We start from the raw sequence: 20,295 nt of genomic DNA, 5'->3' as shown, positions 1-20,295 counted from the left end.
AGTTTTAGTATATGTGCTGCCGAAGCGAGCACAATTTTTGTTTAGTTTTGTAGCAGGTATGTTTATAAGTGATTCTGGTCTGTGCTCTCTCTTGTAATGTCCTTATCCGGTTTGGATTATCATAGATATGTTGCTTCATTAAATTATTAAGTATTTTGTTTTTTTTTATAAATGAGTTTGTGTAAGATTGATATTAGTTTTTATTTTGGTAAAATATACATACCCAAATTACCATTTTTGCCATTTTTTATTATAGTTCTGTGGGGCATTGATAATATTTACGTTGTTGTGCAACCATTACCACCACCCATCCCCAGAACTTCTTTAGTTTCCCAAACTGAACCTCTGTACCCTTTGATCCACTCACTCACTATTCTGTCTTACCAGCCCCTGGCAATCAGCATTCTACTTTGTTTTTATGAATTTGACTACTCTTACACCTCACAAGTGGAAACCTACAATAGTTATCATTTTGTGACTGGCTTATTTAACTTATTAGCACAGTGTCTTCAAGGTTCATTCATATTGTAGCATGTATCACAATTTCCTTCCTTTTTAAGGCTGAATAATATTCCATTGTATATGCCATATTTTGTTCATTTGTCCATTGATGCACATTTGCGTTGTTTCTCCCTTTTGGCTACTTTGAGTAATACTGCTGCAAACATGGATGTACAAACATCTGTTTTGAGTCCCTGCTTTCATTTGTTTTGGGTATATACCCACCAGTGGAATTGCTAGATTGTATAGTAATTCGATATTTAAATTTTTGAGGAATTGCCATACTGCCTTCCACAGTGGCTACACCACAGCAACGTACAAGTTTTCCAGTTGTTCCATGTCTTCACCATACTTGTTATTTTCTGATTTTTGTTTTTTTTTATTATAGGCATTCTAATGGATGTGACATGCTATCCCACTGTGGTTTTGATTTGTATTTTCATAATGATTGATTTTGAGCAACTTTTCATGTGCTTATTGGCCATGTGTATATTTTTGGAGAAATGTCTATTCAAGTCCTCTGCCCTTCTTTAAAATTGCATTTTTTTTTTGTTGAGTTGTAGGAATTATATATTCTGATTATCAGTCCCTTATCAGATACATGATTTGCAAATATTTTCTCCCATTGTGAGTTGTCTTTGAGTCTTTTGTGCCTTTTGATGAAGAAAAGTTTTAAATTTTGAAGTTCAACTTAACAATTTTTTCTTTTGATGCCTGGGCTTTTGGTATCCTATACAAGAGATTATTGCCAGATATAGTGTCATGAAGCTTTTTCTTTGTTTTCTTAGAGCTTTATATTTTTCGCTCTTACTTTTAGGTCTTTGATTCATTTTGAGTTAATTTTTGTGTATGGTATAGTATCCTATGGTATAGGATCCAACTTCATTTGTTTTTATAAGTGGGTGTTTACTTTTCCAGTAACATTCATTGAAGACTGTCCTTTCCCCCTTTGAATGGTCATGGCATCCTTCTTGAAAATCACTTGGCCATAGATGTGAGGGTTTATTTCTGGGCTCTCAATACAGTTCCCTTTGTGGTTTATAGGTCTGTGGTCAGAAATCACTTTGTTTTGAATACCATAACTTGGTAGTAAGTTTTGAAATCAAGATGTGTGTAATCTCCAACTTTGTTCTTTTACTAGTTTTATAAATCTTAGGAAAAATGAATCCTGGAGTCATGTGGGTCAAGAGTTTTCTTAGTTGGAAAGTTTTAAATTCTTGATTTAATTTTTTTTGGAGATTTTATTTGGTCGGGGGGGGCGGAGAGGAGAGAGGGAGAGGGAAATGGACAAGCAGACTCTGCCTTGAGCGTGGAGCCCAACTTAGGACTCCATCTCACTACCCTGAGATCATGACCAGAGCCGAAACCAAGGGTTGATGCTTAACCAACTGGGCCACCCAAGCACCACTATGATTTAATTTCTTTAGCAGATATAGGACTATTTAGATTTTATCTCTTCTTTTGTTAGTTTTGGTTAGTTTTTCACTGAATTTCTCCATTTCTTCAAAACCGGTGATCAGCAAACAATGGCTTGGACCTACTTTTCTAAGTAAAATTTTATTGGAGCACAGCTATTTTCATTTGTTTACATATTGTCTGGCAGCTTTTGAGAACTAAAATGGCAGAGTTGAGTAGCTGGGACAGAGTGCATGGCTTGCAAAAGCCTTAAGTATATACTATCTGGCCCTTACTGAAAAATTTCCTGCCCCTGCCCTGAATTGTCTATATTTAAAGCCATAGAGTTGGATTTTTTTGGTCCAGTTTAAAGTTGACTGATTTTTTTTTAAAAAAAATCTAGGATCTGTTTTTTTTTTTTAAACAAGAAGTTTATTTAAACAACAAGACGCTTGACTTGAAGGGAAAACTATCTAGGATTCATTTCTTTTAGAGTAATTTATCCCTACTTAAAGACAGATTGCCCTACATGTAACAGCTACGTACAAAATTGTCCTTGGTTTTACAATGATAAATGAAAAACATTAAAATTCTCCAGTCGAACGAGGTATGCAAGGATTTTTATGTTGTTCTTTTTTTGTTAAACAGTGAGAGCAAAATAACTTACTGGAATATAAAGATAAGAGCTGACTGAGCATGCCACTAATGGGGAGAGGGGGTATTTTCACAGAAGCAGTATTTTCCCCCATCCCATCTCCATTTGATGTCGATCAAAACATACCATTGGCCATTTAGTTAAAAAAAAAAAAAATGCAATATGCTTGTGCACATACACGGTTACTTTATGTACAGTAAAGGAATGGGGAAGGGGAAAATGAAATAATAGAGAAGACTATACTGTAGTAGTCAGGATGTGGTGGAACCAAATTGTGGCTTTCTAATTGAGAATGTCTTCTTGGTCTGGAGGAACAGAGTTCTGGAGTAACGTAGCAGGTTCCCTTTTTAGTAGATACCTCCTGTCTGCTGCTGGAACACATCAATTCTATCTTCATCCTCCATGTCCAACTGTGCAGGTGTGTCTGTTTCATTGATTGGCTGCCCATCAAATCGGAATCTGATCTGCCTCATTGACAAACCCTGTCGTTCACAATAGGCTTTCATTAGTTTACTAAGTGGTGTATGCCTCTTAATCTTAAACTGCACCACAGAACCATCCTGCCCCGCCACCTTCAAATTAATATGATAGTTGTTCTCAGTCTTGACTCCTTCCTTGGGCTTTTCATCAGCCATGGCGAGTGCTGGAGTCTCCTCAGCTGCCGCTCTACAAAAGAGGTACCAGGTCCGCACTGAACGAGCACACACCTATTGTGATATTTTTTTCTTACTGATATTAGTGATTTGTATCTTCTTCATCACATTGTTAGGGTTTTATTAATTTTATTTGCAGAGAACTGATTTTTCTGATTCCCCCCCCCCCCGCCCATTCTATTTTCTTTGGATTTAATTGGCTGTTTTCTCTAGCTTCCTGAGGTGGAAGCTTCTGTCATTTATTTTTTCCTCCTACCTTTTTCTATTGAAATATATGCATTTAGTGCTATAACTTTTTTTTTTTTTTTTTTGCCCTCTATGTCACAGAATTTCATATTGTTTTTTCATTATTTTGTTCAGGAAAATATTTCCATTTTGATTTTTTTTTTCTTTGATTCATGGGTTTAGAAGTGTATGTTTAATTTCTGAACATTTGGGGAATTGTTAATTATCTTTGTTACTGATTTCTAATTTAATTCCACTGTGGTCAGCATAGTTTCTGTATTATTTTAATCCATTATAATTTATGAGTCAGTATATGGTCTGTTTTTGTAAATGTTCTATATGCAATTGATAAAAAGTATGTATTGGGCAGTTGTTGCTATATTCTTCCATAAATATTATTTACTTCAAGTTAGTTAATAGAGTTCTTAAAATCTTGTAAATCCATGTGGATTTTCATATCTGCTGTTCTGTCAATTACTAAGGTATGTTAATATCTACAATTATGGGGGCGCCTGGGTGGCTCAGATGGTTAAGCGTCTGCCTTCGGCTCGGGTCGTGATCCCGGGGTCCTGGGATCGAGTCCCGCATCGGGCTCCCTGCTGGGAGGGGAGCCTGCTTCTCCCTCTGCCTCTGCCTCTCTCCCATGAATAAATAAATAAAACATTTAAAAAAAAATACCTACAATTATGATTATTTGTCTACTTTTTAATTTTGACAACTTTCACCTTATATATCTATAAATTATTATTAGGTGTACACAAATTTAAGTGTTATCTTATTCAACATACTTAAAAATCATGCTTAAATGTGTCCTTTCACTAGTAATTCTTCTTGCTTTAAAGTTTTTTTTTTAATAATACTCTTTTAAAAATTGCTTCACTTAGCATAACACCCTGAAAGACATGTATCATATGATCTCACTGATATGAGGAATTCTTAATCTCAGGAAACAAACTGAGGGTTGCTGGAGTGGTAGGGGTGGGAGGGATGGGGTGGCTGGGTGATAGACATTGGGGAGGGTATGTGCTATGGTGAGTGCTGTGAATTGTGTAAGACTGATGAATCACAGACCAGTACCTCTGAAACAAATAATACATTATATGTTAAAAAAAAAAAAAATTGCTTTAGTTGCTGACCCTAAAAGTTACAGAATGCATATTTGACTTATTAGAGTCTAACTTAGTACTTTTACCATTTCCTGAACAATCTTACAACAGTTTGACTACATCTACTTTCCACTTTCCTTCGTTTTGTTGGTATTGTGGTCCTTCTTTTTGCTTGTTTGGTTTGGGTTAGCTTGTTTAGGTTAGCTGGGTTTAGCTTGTTTTCCTCCCATTTCAGGTAGAAGTTTAGGTTATTGATTTTTGGGAGATTTCTTCTATTATAGGCATTTAAACACCTACAAATGTCTTTAGCTGCATCCCATAAATTTTGATACATTGTATTTTCATTTTCATTCAGTTCAGATGCTTTCTGATTGTCCTTGATGAATGTGTATTTTTGCATTTGTTGGATGGAGTAGTTTATAGATTTCAGGTTTAATTGGTTGATAGTGTTCAGGTCTTCTATATCTTGGTTGATTTTTCTGTCTATACATTATTGTGAGTATTAAAGTCTCTATGATTGTTGAAATATCTTTTTACTTTTGTCAGTGTTTATGTATTTTGGGATTCTGTTGCTATGTTCACATATGTTTTTATATTTTCTTGCATTAACCCTTCTATTGTTATAAAGTATCTTATGTTATCTTTAATATTTTTTTCCTTAAAGTCTATTTTCTTAATAGTGTACTCCAGTCGTTCTGTGGTTGCTGTTTGCATTATACATATATATTTTTTTCTCAGTACACTAATTGTCTTAAAACGTTTGCTTTGTGTTGTGTTTATTCATGCCTAGTACCATCTCTTTGAAAGTTTTACTGGCATGTTATTGAGCTTTAACTACCTCTTTTCAAATTTCATCTTGTTCATTGTAATTTTTTTTTTTTTAAAGATTTTATTTATTTAATTGACATAGAGAGAGAGACAGCGAGAGAGGGAACACAGCAGGGGGAGTGGGAGAGGGAGAAGCAGGCTTCCAACTGAGCAGAGAGCCCGATGCGGGGCTCGATCCCAGGACCCTGAGATCATGACCTGAGCCGAAGGCAGTCGATTAACCAGCTGAGCCACCCAGGCACCCCTCTAATTTTTTTTTTAATATTTATTTATTTGACAGAGAGAGACACAGCGAGAGAAGGAACACAAGCAGGGGGAGTGGGAGAGGGAGAAGCAGGCTTCCCGCTGAGCAGGGAGCCTGATGTGGAGCTCGATCCAGGACCCTGGGATCATGACCTGAGCTGAAGGCAGATGCTTAATGACTGAGCCACCCAGGCGCCCCCATTCACTGTAATTTTATCCCATGACTGGGATAAACTATTCATTTTGGAAAACAGTCATATGAAAAACAGGAATGGGGCACCTGAGTGGCTCAGTCGGTTAAATGTGTGACTCTTGATTTCAGCTCAGGTCATGATCTTGGGGTCATGAGATTGAGCCCTGTGTCGGGCTCTACACTGGGTGTGGAGCCTGCATAAGATTCGCTCTCTCCCTCGCCCCCTCCCCCTGCCTCCCTCTCAAAAACAAAAACAAAAAGAAAAAAAAAACAAAAAAAACACAACAGGAGGAAGGAAACACTGCTGGAAATTAATATCATAGAAATGAAAATTCCCTATATGCCTAAAAGAGAATCTGTACCATTTTAAATAGCAAGAAAATGTTGTATTTCAGGTATTGCAGGTGAGAAACAGGGTCACATGACTTCCTTGGAGTCTCATTTACTGCTTTTTAATTAACATATAATTGACATAAAAGTGTAATATTAGGTGTACTACATAACTTGATATTTTTATATATTGCAAAAAGATCAATTATCACAATAAGTCTAGTTAACATCTGTTACCCTGCATAGTTAACAAATATTTTTTTGGTAATGAGAACTTACAAGATTTACTCTCTTTGCAACATTCATATATGCAGTTCAGTATCATTAAAGTCGTCATGCTGTACATTACATCCCCATGACTTATTTTACAACTGGAAGTTTGTACCTTTTGACCCCTTTCACCCATTTTGCCCACCCTCCACGCCATGCCCCTGGCAACCACCAATCTATTCTCTATATCTATAGAAAAAAATTATTTTAAAAATGTTTTTAAGATTTATTTTCAACCTATTTCTTTTTGAATCTAAATCTCTTGAGAACATATAGTTTGATCGTTTTTAAAATCCCATCTTGGGGTGCCTGGTGGCTCAGTCAGTTAAGCGTCCTACTCTTGATTTGGCTCAGATCATGATCTCAGTTTTTGTGGGATCGAGCCCTGCATTGGGCTCCGTGCTGGGTGTGGAGCCTGCTTGAGATTTTCTGTCTCCCTCTCCCCTTATCCCCACTCTAAAAATAAATAAATAAAATCCAGTCTGACAATCTTTGCCTTTTTTTTTTTTTTTTGTAAGATTTTATTTATCTTAAATAGCACAAGCAAGGGAAGCGGCAGGGAGAGGGAGAAGCAGGCTCTCTGCTGATCAGGGAGCCCGTTGCGGGGCTTGATTCCAGAACCCTGGGATCATGACCTGAGCCGAAGGCCGATGCCACCCAGGCGCCCCCAATCTTTGCCTTTTGACTGGAGTATTTAATCCCTCCACATTTAATGTTTTTAATCATATGGTTGGATTTCCATCTACCATTTTCTATTGTCAATGTTTCTTGTGTTCTTTTTTGTTTTTCTCATAATCCTTTACTACTTTTTTACATTAAGTAGATATTTTTTAATGTTTCATTTTAATTTCTTTAATTTTCACATTACTTTTGTTCTTAGTGGTTGCTCAAAGGCTTATAATATACATCCAATTTTTTATAGTCTATTTTAGATTAATGCTAAATTTGTTATAAAATACAGAAACTTCCTCCATTGTAGCTCCATTACTTCCCCCTTCTTTGTGCCATTGTCATATGTATTGCATCTTTGTGTCCAACAGTACAATTTGATAATTATGTTTCAGGTAATGGCCTTTTAAATCAGGAGAAAAAATATATTTATATTGTCCTTTAATGATTATATAATTACATTCATTGGTGCTTTTTTGTGAATTTGAGTTACTGTCTGGTGTTCCTTTCAGTCTGATGAACTTTTAGTATTTGGTTAACAGTGAATTATCTTGAGTCTTTATTTGGGTGTTCCTTTATTTACGTGTTCCTTTATTTTGCCTTCATTTTTGAACCCATTTTATAGATAGTAAGTTGTAGCAACTCTGAATTCTGATTTCCTCTATCCAGGGGATGGTTGTTGTTGATGTTGATTTATTTTAGTGACTTGCCTGAACCACATTTGTGGTGTTTCCCCTAAAGTGTGTGGCCTCTAATGTTTGTGCTCTCCCCTCCCCCACCCCTTCTTTGTGTATTCAGCTCTGGCTTTCTAGGGATTACCCTGGGTCACTATAACTTAGTCATCAGCCATTGATTGGCTAGAGGCTGTTTAAACCATTGAACCAGTAAGTCTTCCACTCTTTACATACACTTTCTTCCACTTCTACACATATATTAGATAATGCTCACAATTCAGGGAGTTTATAAATCTGATCATTCCCGCCCCCCCCCCCCCTTTTTTTAACTTACTGGGTTTACAAGGTCTCTTGGTTAACCATGAGTGAGTAGGTTGTTAGTTCCCTCTCCTCTAAGTAAGCACAACCTGGCAAATGCATATAGCTTTCCAGTCTATCAGGGATATGTGAAATCATAGCAAGGTCGTCTTTGGCTGTTTTGTTCTCTTGATCTCTGTTAATTTTCTGGCCAGTCTGCTGTTCTGTTGCTTGTACCAACAAATATTGTGACCTGAGGTTAGACTTCCCTTTTGCCTCTGATTTTTCTGTCATTTTTGACAACTTTGTCTAGTTTTGTCATTGCTTTTTGGAAAGAGGATTTGCCAGCTTCCTAACTCAGAATTCCTAAAGTCCTGTCCTGTATTTTTATTTTGTAGTAAAAAGCATATAACATAAAATTTACCATTTTGAAGGATACACTAGTGTTAACTATATGCACATTGTTATTGAATAGATCTGTAGAACTTCTTCATCTTTCAAAAATTAAAACTCTATAACCATTTAACAACAACTTCCTTTTTCCTTCTCCCCCCACCACCAGCGCCTGGCAACCACCATTTTACTTTGTTTCTAAGAATTTGACTACTTTAGATACCTTATATATGTAGAATCATACAATGTTTGTCTTTTTGTGACTGGTTTATTTCACTTAGCATCATGTCTTTAACATGTTTATTCATGTTGTAGCACAAGACAGAATTTCCTCTTTTTAGAAGACTGGATATATTTGATTGTGTATACCACATCTTCTTTATCCATTTCTTTCAATGGACATTTAGGCTGCTTCCACCTCTTGACTATTGTGAATAATGCTGCGGTGAACATGGTTGTGCAAATATCTTTTTGAGATCCTGTTTTCAGTTCTTTTTGGTATATACTCAGAACTGATTTCATACGGTGATTTTTTTTTTTAAAGGTTTTATTTGTCAGAGAGAGAGAGCGCGCGCGTGTGCGCGCACAAGCACAGGCGGGGGAGAAGCAGGCTCCCTGCTGAGTAAGGACTCGATACCTGATACCCGGAACCCTGGGATCATGACCTGAGCCGAAGGCAGACGTTTAACCATCTGAGCCACTCAGGTGTCCCTTATATGGTGATTCTATTAATTTTTTGAGGAACTTCCATAATGCTTTCTTTAGTGGCTGCATCATTTTAGATTTTCACCAACAGCACACAAGCGTTCCAATTTCTCCACAAAGCTGCCAGTACTTGTTATTTTTTGTGTGATAGTGGCCATTCCATTAGCATTGTGGTCATTGTGGTTTTGATTTGCATTTCCTTGATTAGTGATGTTAAACATCTTTTCATATACTTGCTGGCAATTTGTATTCTTTTGAGAAATGTCTATTCAGTGATTTATCCACTTTTAAATTGGATTACTTTTTGTTGTTTATTTTAGATTTTAACCCCTTTTCAGATAAATGGTTTGCAAATATTTTTTCCCATTACATAGGTTGCCTTTTCACTCTTTTGAATGTTTTCTTTGCTGCATGAAGGTTTTTAGGTTTGTCTATGCTTGCTTTTGTTATTTGTTAAATTTAGTTTTAAAGTATGCCTGTTTTCTGTTAGAATATTTTGTTATAGCCTACCTAGAATTAGGTTTTTGAGGGCTATTTAACCCCCTTCTTAAATTCCTTGTTACTAATATTCTTTGTGCAGTCATAGATGTTCTGGTATTAGGAATGCATTTTTCACAATGTATTTCTGAATAGTTAGAAGTGAATAAAGTATTTTAAGGTTGTACAGTGTATCTTGAAGTAAAAGGAATGAAAATTGCTTTTATAGTTACATTCAGGATGGTCTGTCTACTATAACAACATTTGTGTTTTGTCTTTTACAAGGCATAAATGTATTTTCGTTTTTCACAACTCTGAGGAAATGGAAATGATCTTGCTTATAGTCAGATGATTAGTAAATGTTGAACTTCAAGTAGATTTCAATATGGGCGATATGGTTCAAAATTCCATGTTTAAATATAGAATGCTGCCTCTTGGGTTATTGTTTAGGTAGTAGCAAAGTTGATTAGAAGCATTCTGATAATACCGAGGTCATGAGTTTGATTCACGTGCTTTTAACTTCTTCCTGCGAAAATCCAATTTGTACCCATAAATTGCAACTTTGGTAGGCATTTCACAAATGTTTCTTTGTTACACAAGTCAGGAAGTGGTAGAGATGGCAATATCATGGGCTCATTGTCCAAATAGATGTATAACCAATGGAAAGGTATTAAATGCTCATAATGGAAGTATAGATGCAGTATAGCTGTGTGAAGAGCAAGGGTTCTGGCATGATATTTTCCAGTTTTGAGTCCTGGTTTTCTAAGATGTGTCATTTTGGGAAATGACTTGACCTTTCCGTGCCTCAGATTTTTCATTTGTAAATTGAGTAGAATAATAGTATTTACATTTTGGGGCTCTTATAAGGATTAAATAATTGTATGCAGGTAAAGTACCTGGTACATGGTAAGTGCTCAGTAAACATTGTTTTTGTTATAGATGCTAATGAAAATATAATCTGTGCCAATTGATTTATACTTCAAATTAATCTTTCAAATTACTAATGGCAAATACTTAAAATGTGACACTCCATTAGAATAATATAGTAGAAATAGATTTTAAGTATTCTGTCCTTGCAGGAGAAAAACTTGTGAAGACATACATGAGGCCCACACATTTGTAAGCGTAGTTAGCATTTTTATAACAATTGTTCTTAGAGGAAGATAATATTCTAAGCACTTTATATAAATTCATTTAATCCTCAGTGATACTATTGTTATCCAGATTTTACAGATAGACTGAGACAACATTAAACAAGTTGTCCAGTCGTTTGCCATATTGCCTATATTTAGCTATATTGCTATGTTGCTAACCTAAGTAGGTGGGCAGTTGTTGGATGAATAAGTTTAATGTATATTAACTTTCACAAATAGATAACTTAAAATGTGAAGTATAATCTACATGCAATTTTTTCCTTTGTTGATTTGTAACAAAAATTTTGTCTGTCAGTGAAACAAGTTACCAATATAAAGTGACTATGGTGACATTTATGTTTTCATTTCTTTCTTTCTAATAATAATGGAAATCAGTCAGAAAACATTTAAATTTTATGACCAGAGAGTATCCAGGTACAATCTTTAATTAGGTAAAGCTCAATACTTTTTTTATTTTTCAAGGTTGGTAAATTTTTATTTTGTTGGGTCACTCTCCTATCTCTTAACTCTGCTCTCCCCCATACCCTTTTAACTTGCCTTACAATCCTGTTCTGTTAGTTTAAAACACATTTTAAATACACGTTTTGAATGGAGATTTTAAACAATATGCCATTCAGTTATCTCAGTGCTGCTGTCTACTATGATTATTACAACCACTATCGTATATGAACCTTTGTTACGTACCACATATTTTGTATTATATTCATTCAGCAGAAGAAGAAATGGAGGCCTAGGCAGGTTGACTAGCTTATTAAAAGTAACTTGTACGATAAGTTTTTGTGGTGTATCATTACCTATAGTTTAACAAGTTATTTGCTACTTTTTGAGGAACAGTAGTTCTTAAAATATTTTTGTTTTAGAAATTTCATTTCTCTTTTCAGAAAGTAATTTGGATGTTATGAAAAAATTAAGCACTTACTAACTTTTAATATTTTGTTTTAAGGAATTGAAATTACCATTCACTTTTTTAAGTGGACATATTCATGAATTGAGGATCCATGTACCATGGACAAAACTGGGTTCAGAACCAGTGGTAATTACCATCAATACAATGGAATGCATTTTGAAACTTAAAGATGGAATACAGGTAAGAAGTTATTGAACCTAGTTGTTTATATAAACCTATTTTAATAGTTATTGATGTTATTTCTCTAACTTTTGGGATATGTCACCTTTTACACAAAGTTTACATACACTTACTGTTTCTCACATGCCTATTAAAGTACCATAATTGCAAAAGGGTATTCTTATATTTGGATGAAACATTCTAATGGTTATTTTCATACTAATTTTACTTAATCTAATCATAGCCATCATAGCGATCATGTTGATGGCTTATTATCTGTGTCTACTAGAAGTAGGACCTGATTGTGTCCCAATTTTCAGGTGAAGGTTTTTGAATTTTTGCAAATGACCTGTATGATTTTTTTATATTTACATGACATTTTTAAATGAGATGAAAATTTCTCGTTTTTTGAAATGAAAATATATTGAATTTACTTTCATATCAAATTTTAAGGTTTTATTTTAATTCGAGTTAACATATGGTATTCTAGTAATCTCACGTGTAGGATATAGTAATTTAACACTTCTAAACCTGGTACTCATCACAAGTGCACTCCTTAATCCCCATCACCTATTTCACCCATCCCCACACCCACCTCCCCTCTGGTAACCATCAGTTTGTTCTCTATAGTTAAGAATTTGTTTCTTGGTTTGCCTCCTTTTTTCCTCTCTGCTGGTTGGAATGGATAAAGAAGCTGTGGTGTATATATACACAATGGAATATTGCTCAGCCATAAAAAAGAATGAAATCTTGCCACTTCCAATGACGTGGAGAGAGCTAGAGAGTATTATGCTAAGCAAAATAAGTCAGAGAAAGACAAATACCATATGATTTCACTCATATGTGGAGTTTAAGAAACCTATCAAATTTCATTGTGTTTTTGAAGTTTTGGCATCAGAAGCTGATTTTTTTTTTTTTCGACTTAACCTTTTCTCTGACCATCTTACATTTCTCTTTAGTGTTTTTTTTTTTTCTTTTTTGTAAAGTTGTAATACTGATTTTTTTTTTTAAAGGAGTTTCTAGCAAAAATTAATCTAGGAAGCAAATAGGTCTGAGAGCAGTATATCATAAATTTTTCCATTTTCTTTTTTTTTTTTTTTAAAGATTTTATTTATTTATTTGACAGAGAGAGACACAGCGAGAGAGGGAACACAAGCAGGGGGAGTGGGAGAGGGAGAAGCAGGCCTCCCGCGGAGCAGGGAGCCCGATGCGGGGCTCGATCCCAGGACCCTGAGATCATGACCTGAGCTGAAGGCAGACGCTTAACGACTGAGCCACCCAGGCACCCCTTTCCATTTTCATCTTACAGAAAAGTAGTGTCTCTTTCATTTTTATTATGTTTTCCTTAGCCCATACTTAACTTGCAGTTTAAAAAATGCTTTTTAGAACCAAATGAGTCGATGAGTATTAATAATTTAAATTTAACAATTTAATAACTTATTAAACGTTAAGGCAATTTTAGTGTGTCCTAAATATAACTTCAGTCGGTGAAATTAAGATTATTTATGATGTTAAAATAATTTCCTTTTTTAAGAAGATACATTGTCATGTCAACCCACTGGGCTCATCTTTTTTTTTCCTTTTATGAAATCTTTGATTCTAAACCTATATTATCTAATTTAACTGATGTAGTTTCTGGAAGTAAGTAGACCAATGCTGTATTTCTATGAGAATTTATTTTGTAAACATAAAATACATGGGAGATAGATTTAGAAATCTGTGAGATAGTTATATTACAACAGAGTTTTATTTTACATTTATTTTAGGTAATACTTAAATGGTCTTAATCATCATCTGTTCCTGGAATTTAATTTTTTTTTTTAAAGTCTGGACTTGGTTATACCACCCATGGAGTGCTCCATATTAAAAGAGGAAAAAGAATCCAGACACTAAGTATTTTTTCAATGGGAAGGTGGAAGTTTCAAGGCCAGATGTCCCATAAGAAACACATTTTAAAAGACGCAAATTACAACTAATTATAGAGGCTGCAGAAAAAGATTTGTAACACATGACTTAGTGGAACCTAGAACTAATATTTGATATTGGACCATGCAGATGGCTACTGCAGGAATGATCAGGTTTCCTGCTTGCATGGTATTTGAGACTTGAATTTTGCGGTGTGTACAGCAAAAGGTCAAGTGTCATGAATGTAAACTACTCTCAAAACAAGTATTTTTTGCAGATGTTTAAAATTTTGAGGTAGAAAAGATTTTTGAAAATTGCAGTTGACATTTGGACAAATTATTCAGCAGTGTCCATCCCTGGAGAGTAATACTTAGGTTAATGATTGGAATTAATTTTTCAGTCAGACATTATAGATGAAACACATTTTTAAACAGTTTATTTTCCTATTTTAAGCTTTGATTAGTGTAGTAGGAAATTAAGTTAAAAAGTTACACATGTATTAGTAAAACTGAATAAGCCCATATTTAATTAAAATTATTTCAAATTATTACATTGTAGAATCAACATGAAGAAAATACTTATTTCATAAATTAGTGTGGGATGGTTGGTTAAAGGAAGGGATTGTTTAGAGTTATAGATATGAATCTGTTAAAAATAACTACTGTTGATATTTGACAGTGTAATAAATACAACTTAAAAAGTTAGGAATTTGAGGTCTAATTCAGAAAAGGTTATTACAAAAATATAATATTGCTAAATGCCTTGATAAGAAGGCATGTCTGGTTTGTAAAGTTCAATTTAATTCTACCAACATTGTTGATTTCCTGCTCTTCAGTGCACTGAACACCATTGCCAAGATATTTATATAATCTTCTAAGGAGACTTAGATTTATGATGATTGAGGGTGACTCTAGTGATAATAATTACAATATACGGCCTTAGCATGTCTCTGTAACTAGTTTTTTTTTTTTTTTAAAGACTTATTTATTTTAGCGAGTTCATGTGCATGAGCTCTGGGGGGAGAGGGAGAGGGAGAGAATCTCAAGCAGACTTGCTGCTGAGTGTGGATATCCATTTTTCCACCCTGAGATCATGACCTGAGCTGAAACCAAGAGTATGTAGCTCAACCAACCAAGCCACCCAGGTGCCTCTGTAATTAGATTTATGGAGCTTTTTTCCGATGAGAAGGTGACCCAAGTTGTTGTGTTGGGTCAAATAAAGGCCACCTTGATGTTCAGACTGAATTATTTTTAATACATTGATATTTCACTCAGAAAATACTTAACTGTTAGCCGTTTACTCTGGGAGACCTGTCTGCCATCATACCCACCTTTAGATCCTTCAGATTTTACTTGTGAGGTTTTTTGTTTGTTTTTGTTTTTTGTTTTTTTGACTTAAATAACAGAATTTGATTCATGACACATCATCAGTGGTCCAGGTCTGACTTATTTATTTAAATAGTTCACTCTAATAAATACATGTGGATCCAGCACATAGCTCAGTAACTTACATTTAACTGTATGCTCCTGTCCTTTTGCATATTCTTGCTTTTCAACCTTTATGGGCCTCATCTGTAAAATAGGGCAAGACTTGATACATAGTTCTTATTCTATGGTTGTATATACTTCTTTGCTCATTGTATTAATAAGTCTTGCAAAAAATCTTCTTCAACCTAGAGTAGTAGTAAATTTGTTTTTAAAGAACTATTTATTCGGGCCTTTGTATCACCTAGAAAGTTTAAAAAACAACAAAAACAACCCCCCCCCCCAAAAAACCCTATGAAATCTTTTGACTTGTTAAATGTGACTGTTTGCAAGGCTATTTATAGAATACTCACTGTTCATAAAAAAACCCGAACATCCTTTTGTACCTAAACCAAAACTTTAAAATTATCAGTAAAAACTGGGGATAAACAAACAGCTTTTGGTTAACGTATGTATGTACTTTTAATCCCTGGTTAGTGCTTGGAGTTACAGGACAGTTCTGTTGTCCTTTCTCCTTGCATGTTTTTTGGTGCTGTAGAAATCCATTATTTGTTTAGGTGGTCTTGAAGAGGGAAGTATCCTATCTTATCCTTGAAGCTTGAGCACTATGCTGGAGGACATTTTGGTAAGGCTATTAACAGTATTTATATGGACTTTTTAAAAAAACACTTTAATTCTCTTAAATGAGGTGGGATTAATTTGAATGACTACTACGTTAGTAGTCATTTGAATGTGTCGTCCTCCCCCACCCCCCACTCCTGCCAAAATTCATATATTGAAATTCTCCCCAAAGATGATGGTATTAGGAGGTAGGATCTTTGGGAGATGCTTAAGTCATGAGCCCTCATAAATGGGATTAGTGCCTTATAAAAGAGGCTCCAGAGAGATGCCTGTCTCTTTTGCCATGTGAGGACACAGTGAAAAGGTACCTACCAGCTGTGAACCGGGAAGAGGGCCCTCAAACCAGACCATGTTGGCACCTTGATCTTGGACTTTCCAGCCTCCAGAACTCTGAGAAAAAAATCTCTGTTGCTGTTATAAGCTACCAAGCTATCCAGTCTGTGGTATTTTTTATAGCAGCCCAAATGGACTAAGACAACTACTTTTTCAGAAATTTAACAGGGTTCAGAAACGCTGACTTAGGCTGTGGAATTTATTATATTGATTTCCTCACTTGCATTGCCGCAGGTTAATGAGGTGGTTATGATAATAGCAGATAATGTAGTCTAGATTCTCTCTGTAGCTTCCTTATATAAAAAAGTGAGAAAGAGTTCCCTATAAATTATGGGTAGTGTCTTTACTCTCACAAGGGAACCCCTTTTATATTGTGAAGGAGATGGATCCTCTGGTACATCTTCCTGTGTAATAGTTTAGAAAAACTACATAAGTTAATGAGATGAATTATAATAACTTCATATCAGTTTGATCTAGTAAAGAATTTTTTTTTAAAGAGTTTATTTATTTGACAGCGAGAGAGAGCAGGAACACAAGTAGGGGGAGTGGGAGAGAGAGAGAAGCAGACTCCTGCTGAGCAGGGAGCCTGATGCGGGGCTTGATCCCAGGACCCTGGGATCACGACCTGAGCTGAAGGCAGACGCTTAACAACTGAGCCACCCAGGTGCCCCTAGTAAAGAATTTTTTAAGTGGAATTTTTAAAGAATTTTTTATGTAGCTAAATAATTTCCAGTCTTTGGCTATATCTGTTTCCTACAAACTTCAGACCTTGGGTTTGAATTCTTGTTTCTGGTGTTGTAACTGGAATGGTGAAATAAGACTGGGAAGTGGGGCATTGACCTTTTGTGTAAAGAAGGTGAATGGAGGATTCAGCAGAGGAGAATCTAGAAGTCTTTGACTGTGACTCCTACCTTATCTGCCCTGGTGGCAGGCCACATGAAAGAGTGGAGAAACTGTATAATTCAAAAGCAAGTAATATGTAGAGGAGGGATAGTAGTAGTAGTAAATGTCCCTTCACATTCTCAGTTGAGAGAAGAATAAGCCAGCCAAATCACCATTTCTTTAAGATACACATAAAATTATGTGTTTTGCTCAAGAAATTTTAAATACGTGAATCTGATCCTGAATTTACTTGCACTTAATGAGAGGTATACCAAATTCTTCAGTAAGTGAGGTATTCAGTTTAGTCAGGTGCAGCAAGCATTAAGGTGATTCCTATTCTCTTCTGTATATCTCGAATCTTCTAAAATTAATACCTGAAATTATATTCTAAGTCTGTTTTGAGATGTAGTAGAGAAAGAGATACTTTTGCGTTTCACTCTGGGTGGAATCCTTTATGTATTTATGTATTTTGGTTATTGGTTGTTGTTTTCACTTTTAGTCCCATTTTATGAAGATGTAAGTGACAAATTAAAATGCATTTATTTAAAGTGTACAATGTGGTGATGTAAGTATACATTGTGAAAGGATTCACACCATCAAGTTAATACTTCCTTTACCTCACAGTTAACTTTTTTCTTTTTTTAACCTTTTTAATTTTTTTTTGATGAGAATACTTAAGATCTACTCTTAGCAAATTTCAAGTATACAATATAGTATCATTAACTGTAGTCACCAAGCTGTACATTAGAATCTTAGATCTTGGGGCGCCTGAGTGGCTCAGTCGTTAAGCGTCTGCCTTCGGCTCAGGTCATGATCCCAGGGTCCTGGGATTGAGTCCCACATCGGGCTCCCTGCTCGGCGGGAGGCCTGCTTCTCCCTCTCCCACTCCCCCTGCTTGTGTTACCTCTCTCGCTGTGTCTCTCTCTGTCAAATAAATAAAAATAAAATCTTAAAAAAAAAAAAAAAGAATCTTAGATCTTGGGGCGCCTGGGTGGCTCAGTTGTTGAGTATCTGCCTTCGGCTCAGGTCATGATCCCAGGGTCCTGGGATCGAGCCCCTCATCGGGCTCCTTGCTCAGTGGGAAGCCTGCTTCTCCCTCTCCCACTCCCCCTGCTGTGTTCCATCTCTCGCTTTGTCTCTCTCTGTCAAATAAATAAAATCTTTAAAAAAAAAAAAAAAGAATCTTAGATCTTGTTCAGCTAATAACTGAAAATTGTACCCTTTGACTAATATTGCCCGTTTCACCCAGGACCTGTCAAACATTATTATTCTACTGTTTCTATAAGTTTGACAGTTTTTTTTTTTTTTTTTTTTTTAGATTCCATATAGTATTTGTCTGGCTTATTTCATATCCCACAATGCCCTTTAGGTTCATCTGTGTTGTTACAAATGGCAGGATTTCTTTATTTTTCTTTTTTTTTTTTAAAGATTTTATTTATTTATTTGACAGAGAGAGACACAGCGAGAGAGGGAACACAAGCAGGGGGAATGGGAGAGGGAGAAGCAGGCTTCCCGCCGAGCAGGGAGCCCGGTGCGGGGCTCGATCCTAGGACCCTGGGATCATGACCTGAGCCGAAGGCAGACGCTTAACGACTGAGCCACCCAGGCGCCCCAGGATTTCTTTATTTTTCACAGCTGAGTAATGTGCGCACATGTATCCACTCCCCCATTGATGGACCCTTAGGTTATTTCCATTCATGGCTTTTGTGAGTAATGCTGCAGTGAACATGAGAGTACAGATGTCTCTTTGAAATAATATTGTTTTCTTTCCATATATACCCAGAAGTGGGATTGCCAGAAGTGGATAATGTGGTAGTTCTATTTTTGAATTTTTGACGAACCTCTGTACAGTTTTCCAGTTTTCCATGATAATGCCAGTTTACATTACCACCAATGTTGTACAAAGATTCCCTATTTTCAGTATTTGTTATTTCTTGTCTATTTGATGATAGCCATCCTAAGAGGCTTGGGGTGATATTTCATTGTGGTTTTGATTTGTATTTTTCTGATGGTTATTGTTGTTCAGCACCTTTTCAGGTATCTTTTGGCCATTTGTGTAACTTATTTAGAAAAATGTTTATTCAGTTCCTTTGCTCATTTTTAATTGGATTGTTTTTTGATATTGTACAAGTTCATTTTTTATATTTTAGATATTAACCCCTTATGAAATAAAAGGTTTGCAGATATGTTCTCCCATACCATAGGTTGACTTTTCATTTTGTTGGTAGTTTCCTTGGCTGTGCAGAAGCTTTTTAATATGATGTAGTCCCACCTTTTTTTTTTTTTTGGTTTTTGTTTCCTGTGCTTTTGGTGTTATATCCAAAAATAATTGCTATGACTGATGTCAGGGAACCTTTCCATTATGTTTTCTTTTAGTAAGTTGTACAGTTTCAGGTCTTATATTTAACTCTTTTATCCCTTCTGAGTTAATTTGTATGAGTGGTGTTAAGATCGAGTCCATTTTCATTTATTGTTTTGTACCTGGATATCCAATTTTCCCAGCATGATTTATTGAAGAGCCTGTCCTTTCTCCATTGTGTGTTCTTGGTGCCTTTGTCAAGGATTAGTTGACTGTATATATATTGGTTTATTTCTGGGCTCTCAATTCTGTTTCATTGATATGTGTCTGTTTTTATGCCAGTACCATACTATTTTGATTACTGTAGCTTTGTAATATATTTGAAATCAGGAAGTGTGATGCCTCCAGCTTTGTTCTTCTTTCTCAAGATTGCTTTGGCTATTTGAGATCTTTTTTTGTGGTTCCATATGAATTTTGGAATTGTTTTTCCTATATATGTGAAAAAATGCCATTGGAATTTTGATAGGGTTAGTATTGAATCTGTAGATCACTTTAGATACAGTATTTTGTTTTTTGATGCTGTTGTAAACAAGAACGCTTTTAATTTTCTCTGATAGCTCATTAATAGCATATAGAAACACTGATTTTTGTATATTTACTTTGTATTGAATCTACTAGTCCTGTTTTTTTGTAGGATTCTTTAGAGTTTTCTATATGTAAGATAATGGTATCTGCAAACATAATTTTAATGCTCACTTTCTGATGTGGATGCCTTTTATTTCTTTCCTAGTTGCTCTGGCTAGGATTTCCAGAATTACGTTGAGTAAAAGTGGTGGGAGTGGGCATCTGTATCTTGTTTCTAACAGGAAAAGCTTTGAGCTTTTCACCACTGAGTATGATGTTAGCTGTCATGGGGTCATATATGGCTTTTATTATG

At 35.4% G+C, this 20,295-nt stretch overlaps 1 protein-coding gene and 1 pseudogene across 2 annotated transcripts in view; one reads left to right on the top strand and one right to left on the bottom strand.

The window, feature by feature from the left end:
- Window positions 1-20,295, top strand: part of VPS13B (vacuolar protein sorting 13 homolog B) — a 741,629-nt gene that overhangs the window by 5,088 nt on the left and 716,246 nt on the right. For both annotated transcript variants that reach the window (XM_078072177.1, XM_078072178.1), the window contains exon 3: window positions 11,712-11,855. In XM_078072177.1, coding sequence (XP_077928303.1) covers window positions 11,712-11,855 — 144 coding nt within the window. The remainder of the gene's footprint in view (window positions 1-11,711; window positions 11,856-20,295) is intronic.
- On the bottom strand, window positions 2,502-3,222 carry LOC118519538 (small ubiquitin-related modifier 2 pseudogene; annotated as a pseudogene).

This window comes from Halichoerus grypus, chromosome 5 (genome assembly GCF_964656455.1).
Source record: "Halichoerus grypus chromosome 5, mHalGry1.hap1.1, whole genome shotgun sequence".
Lineage (NCBI taxonomy): Eukaryota > Metazoa > Chordata > Mammalia > Carnivora > Phocidae > Halichoerus > Halichoerus grypus.
Note: the sequence above shows the minus strand (reverse complement) of the source record. Positions and strands in the feature narration are given on the sequence as shown.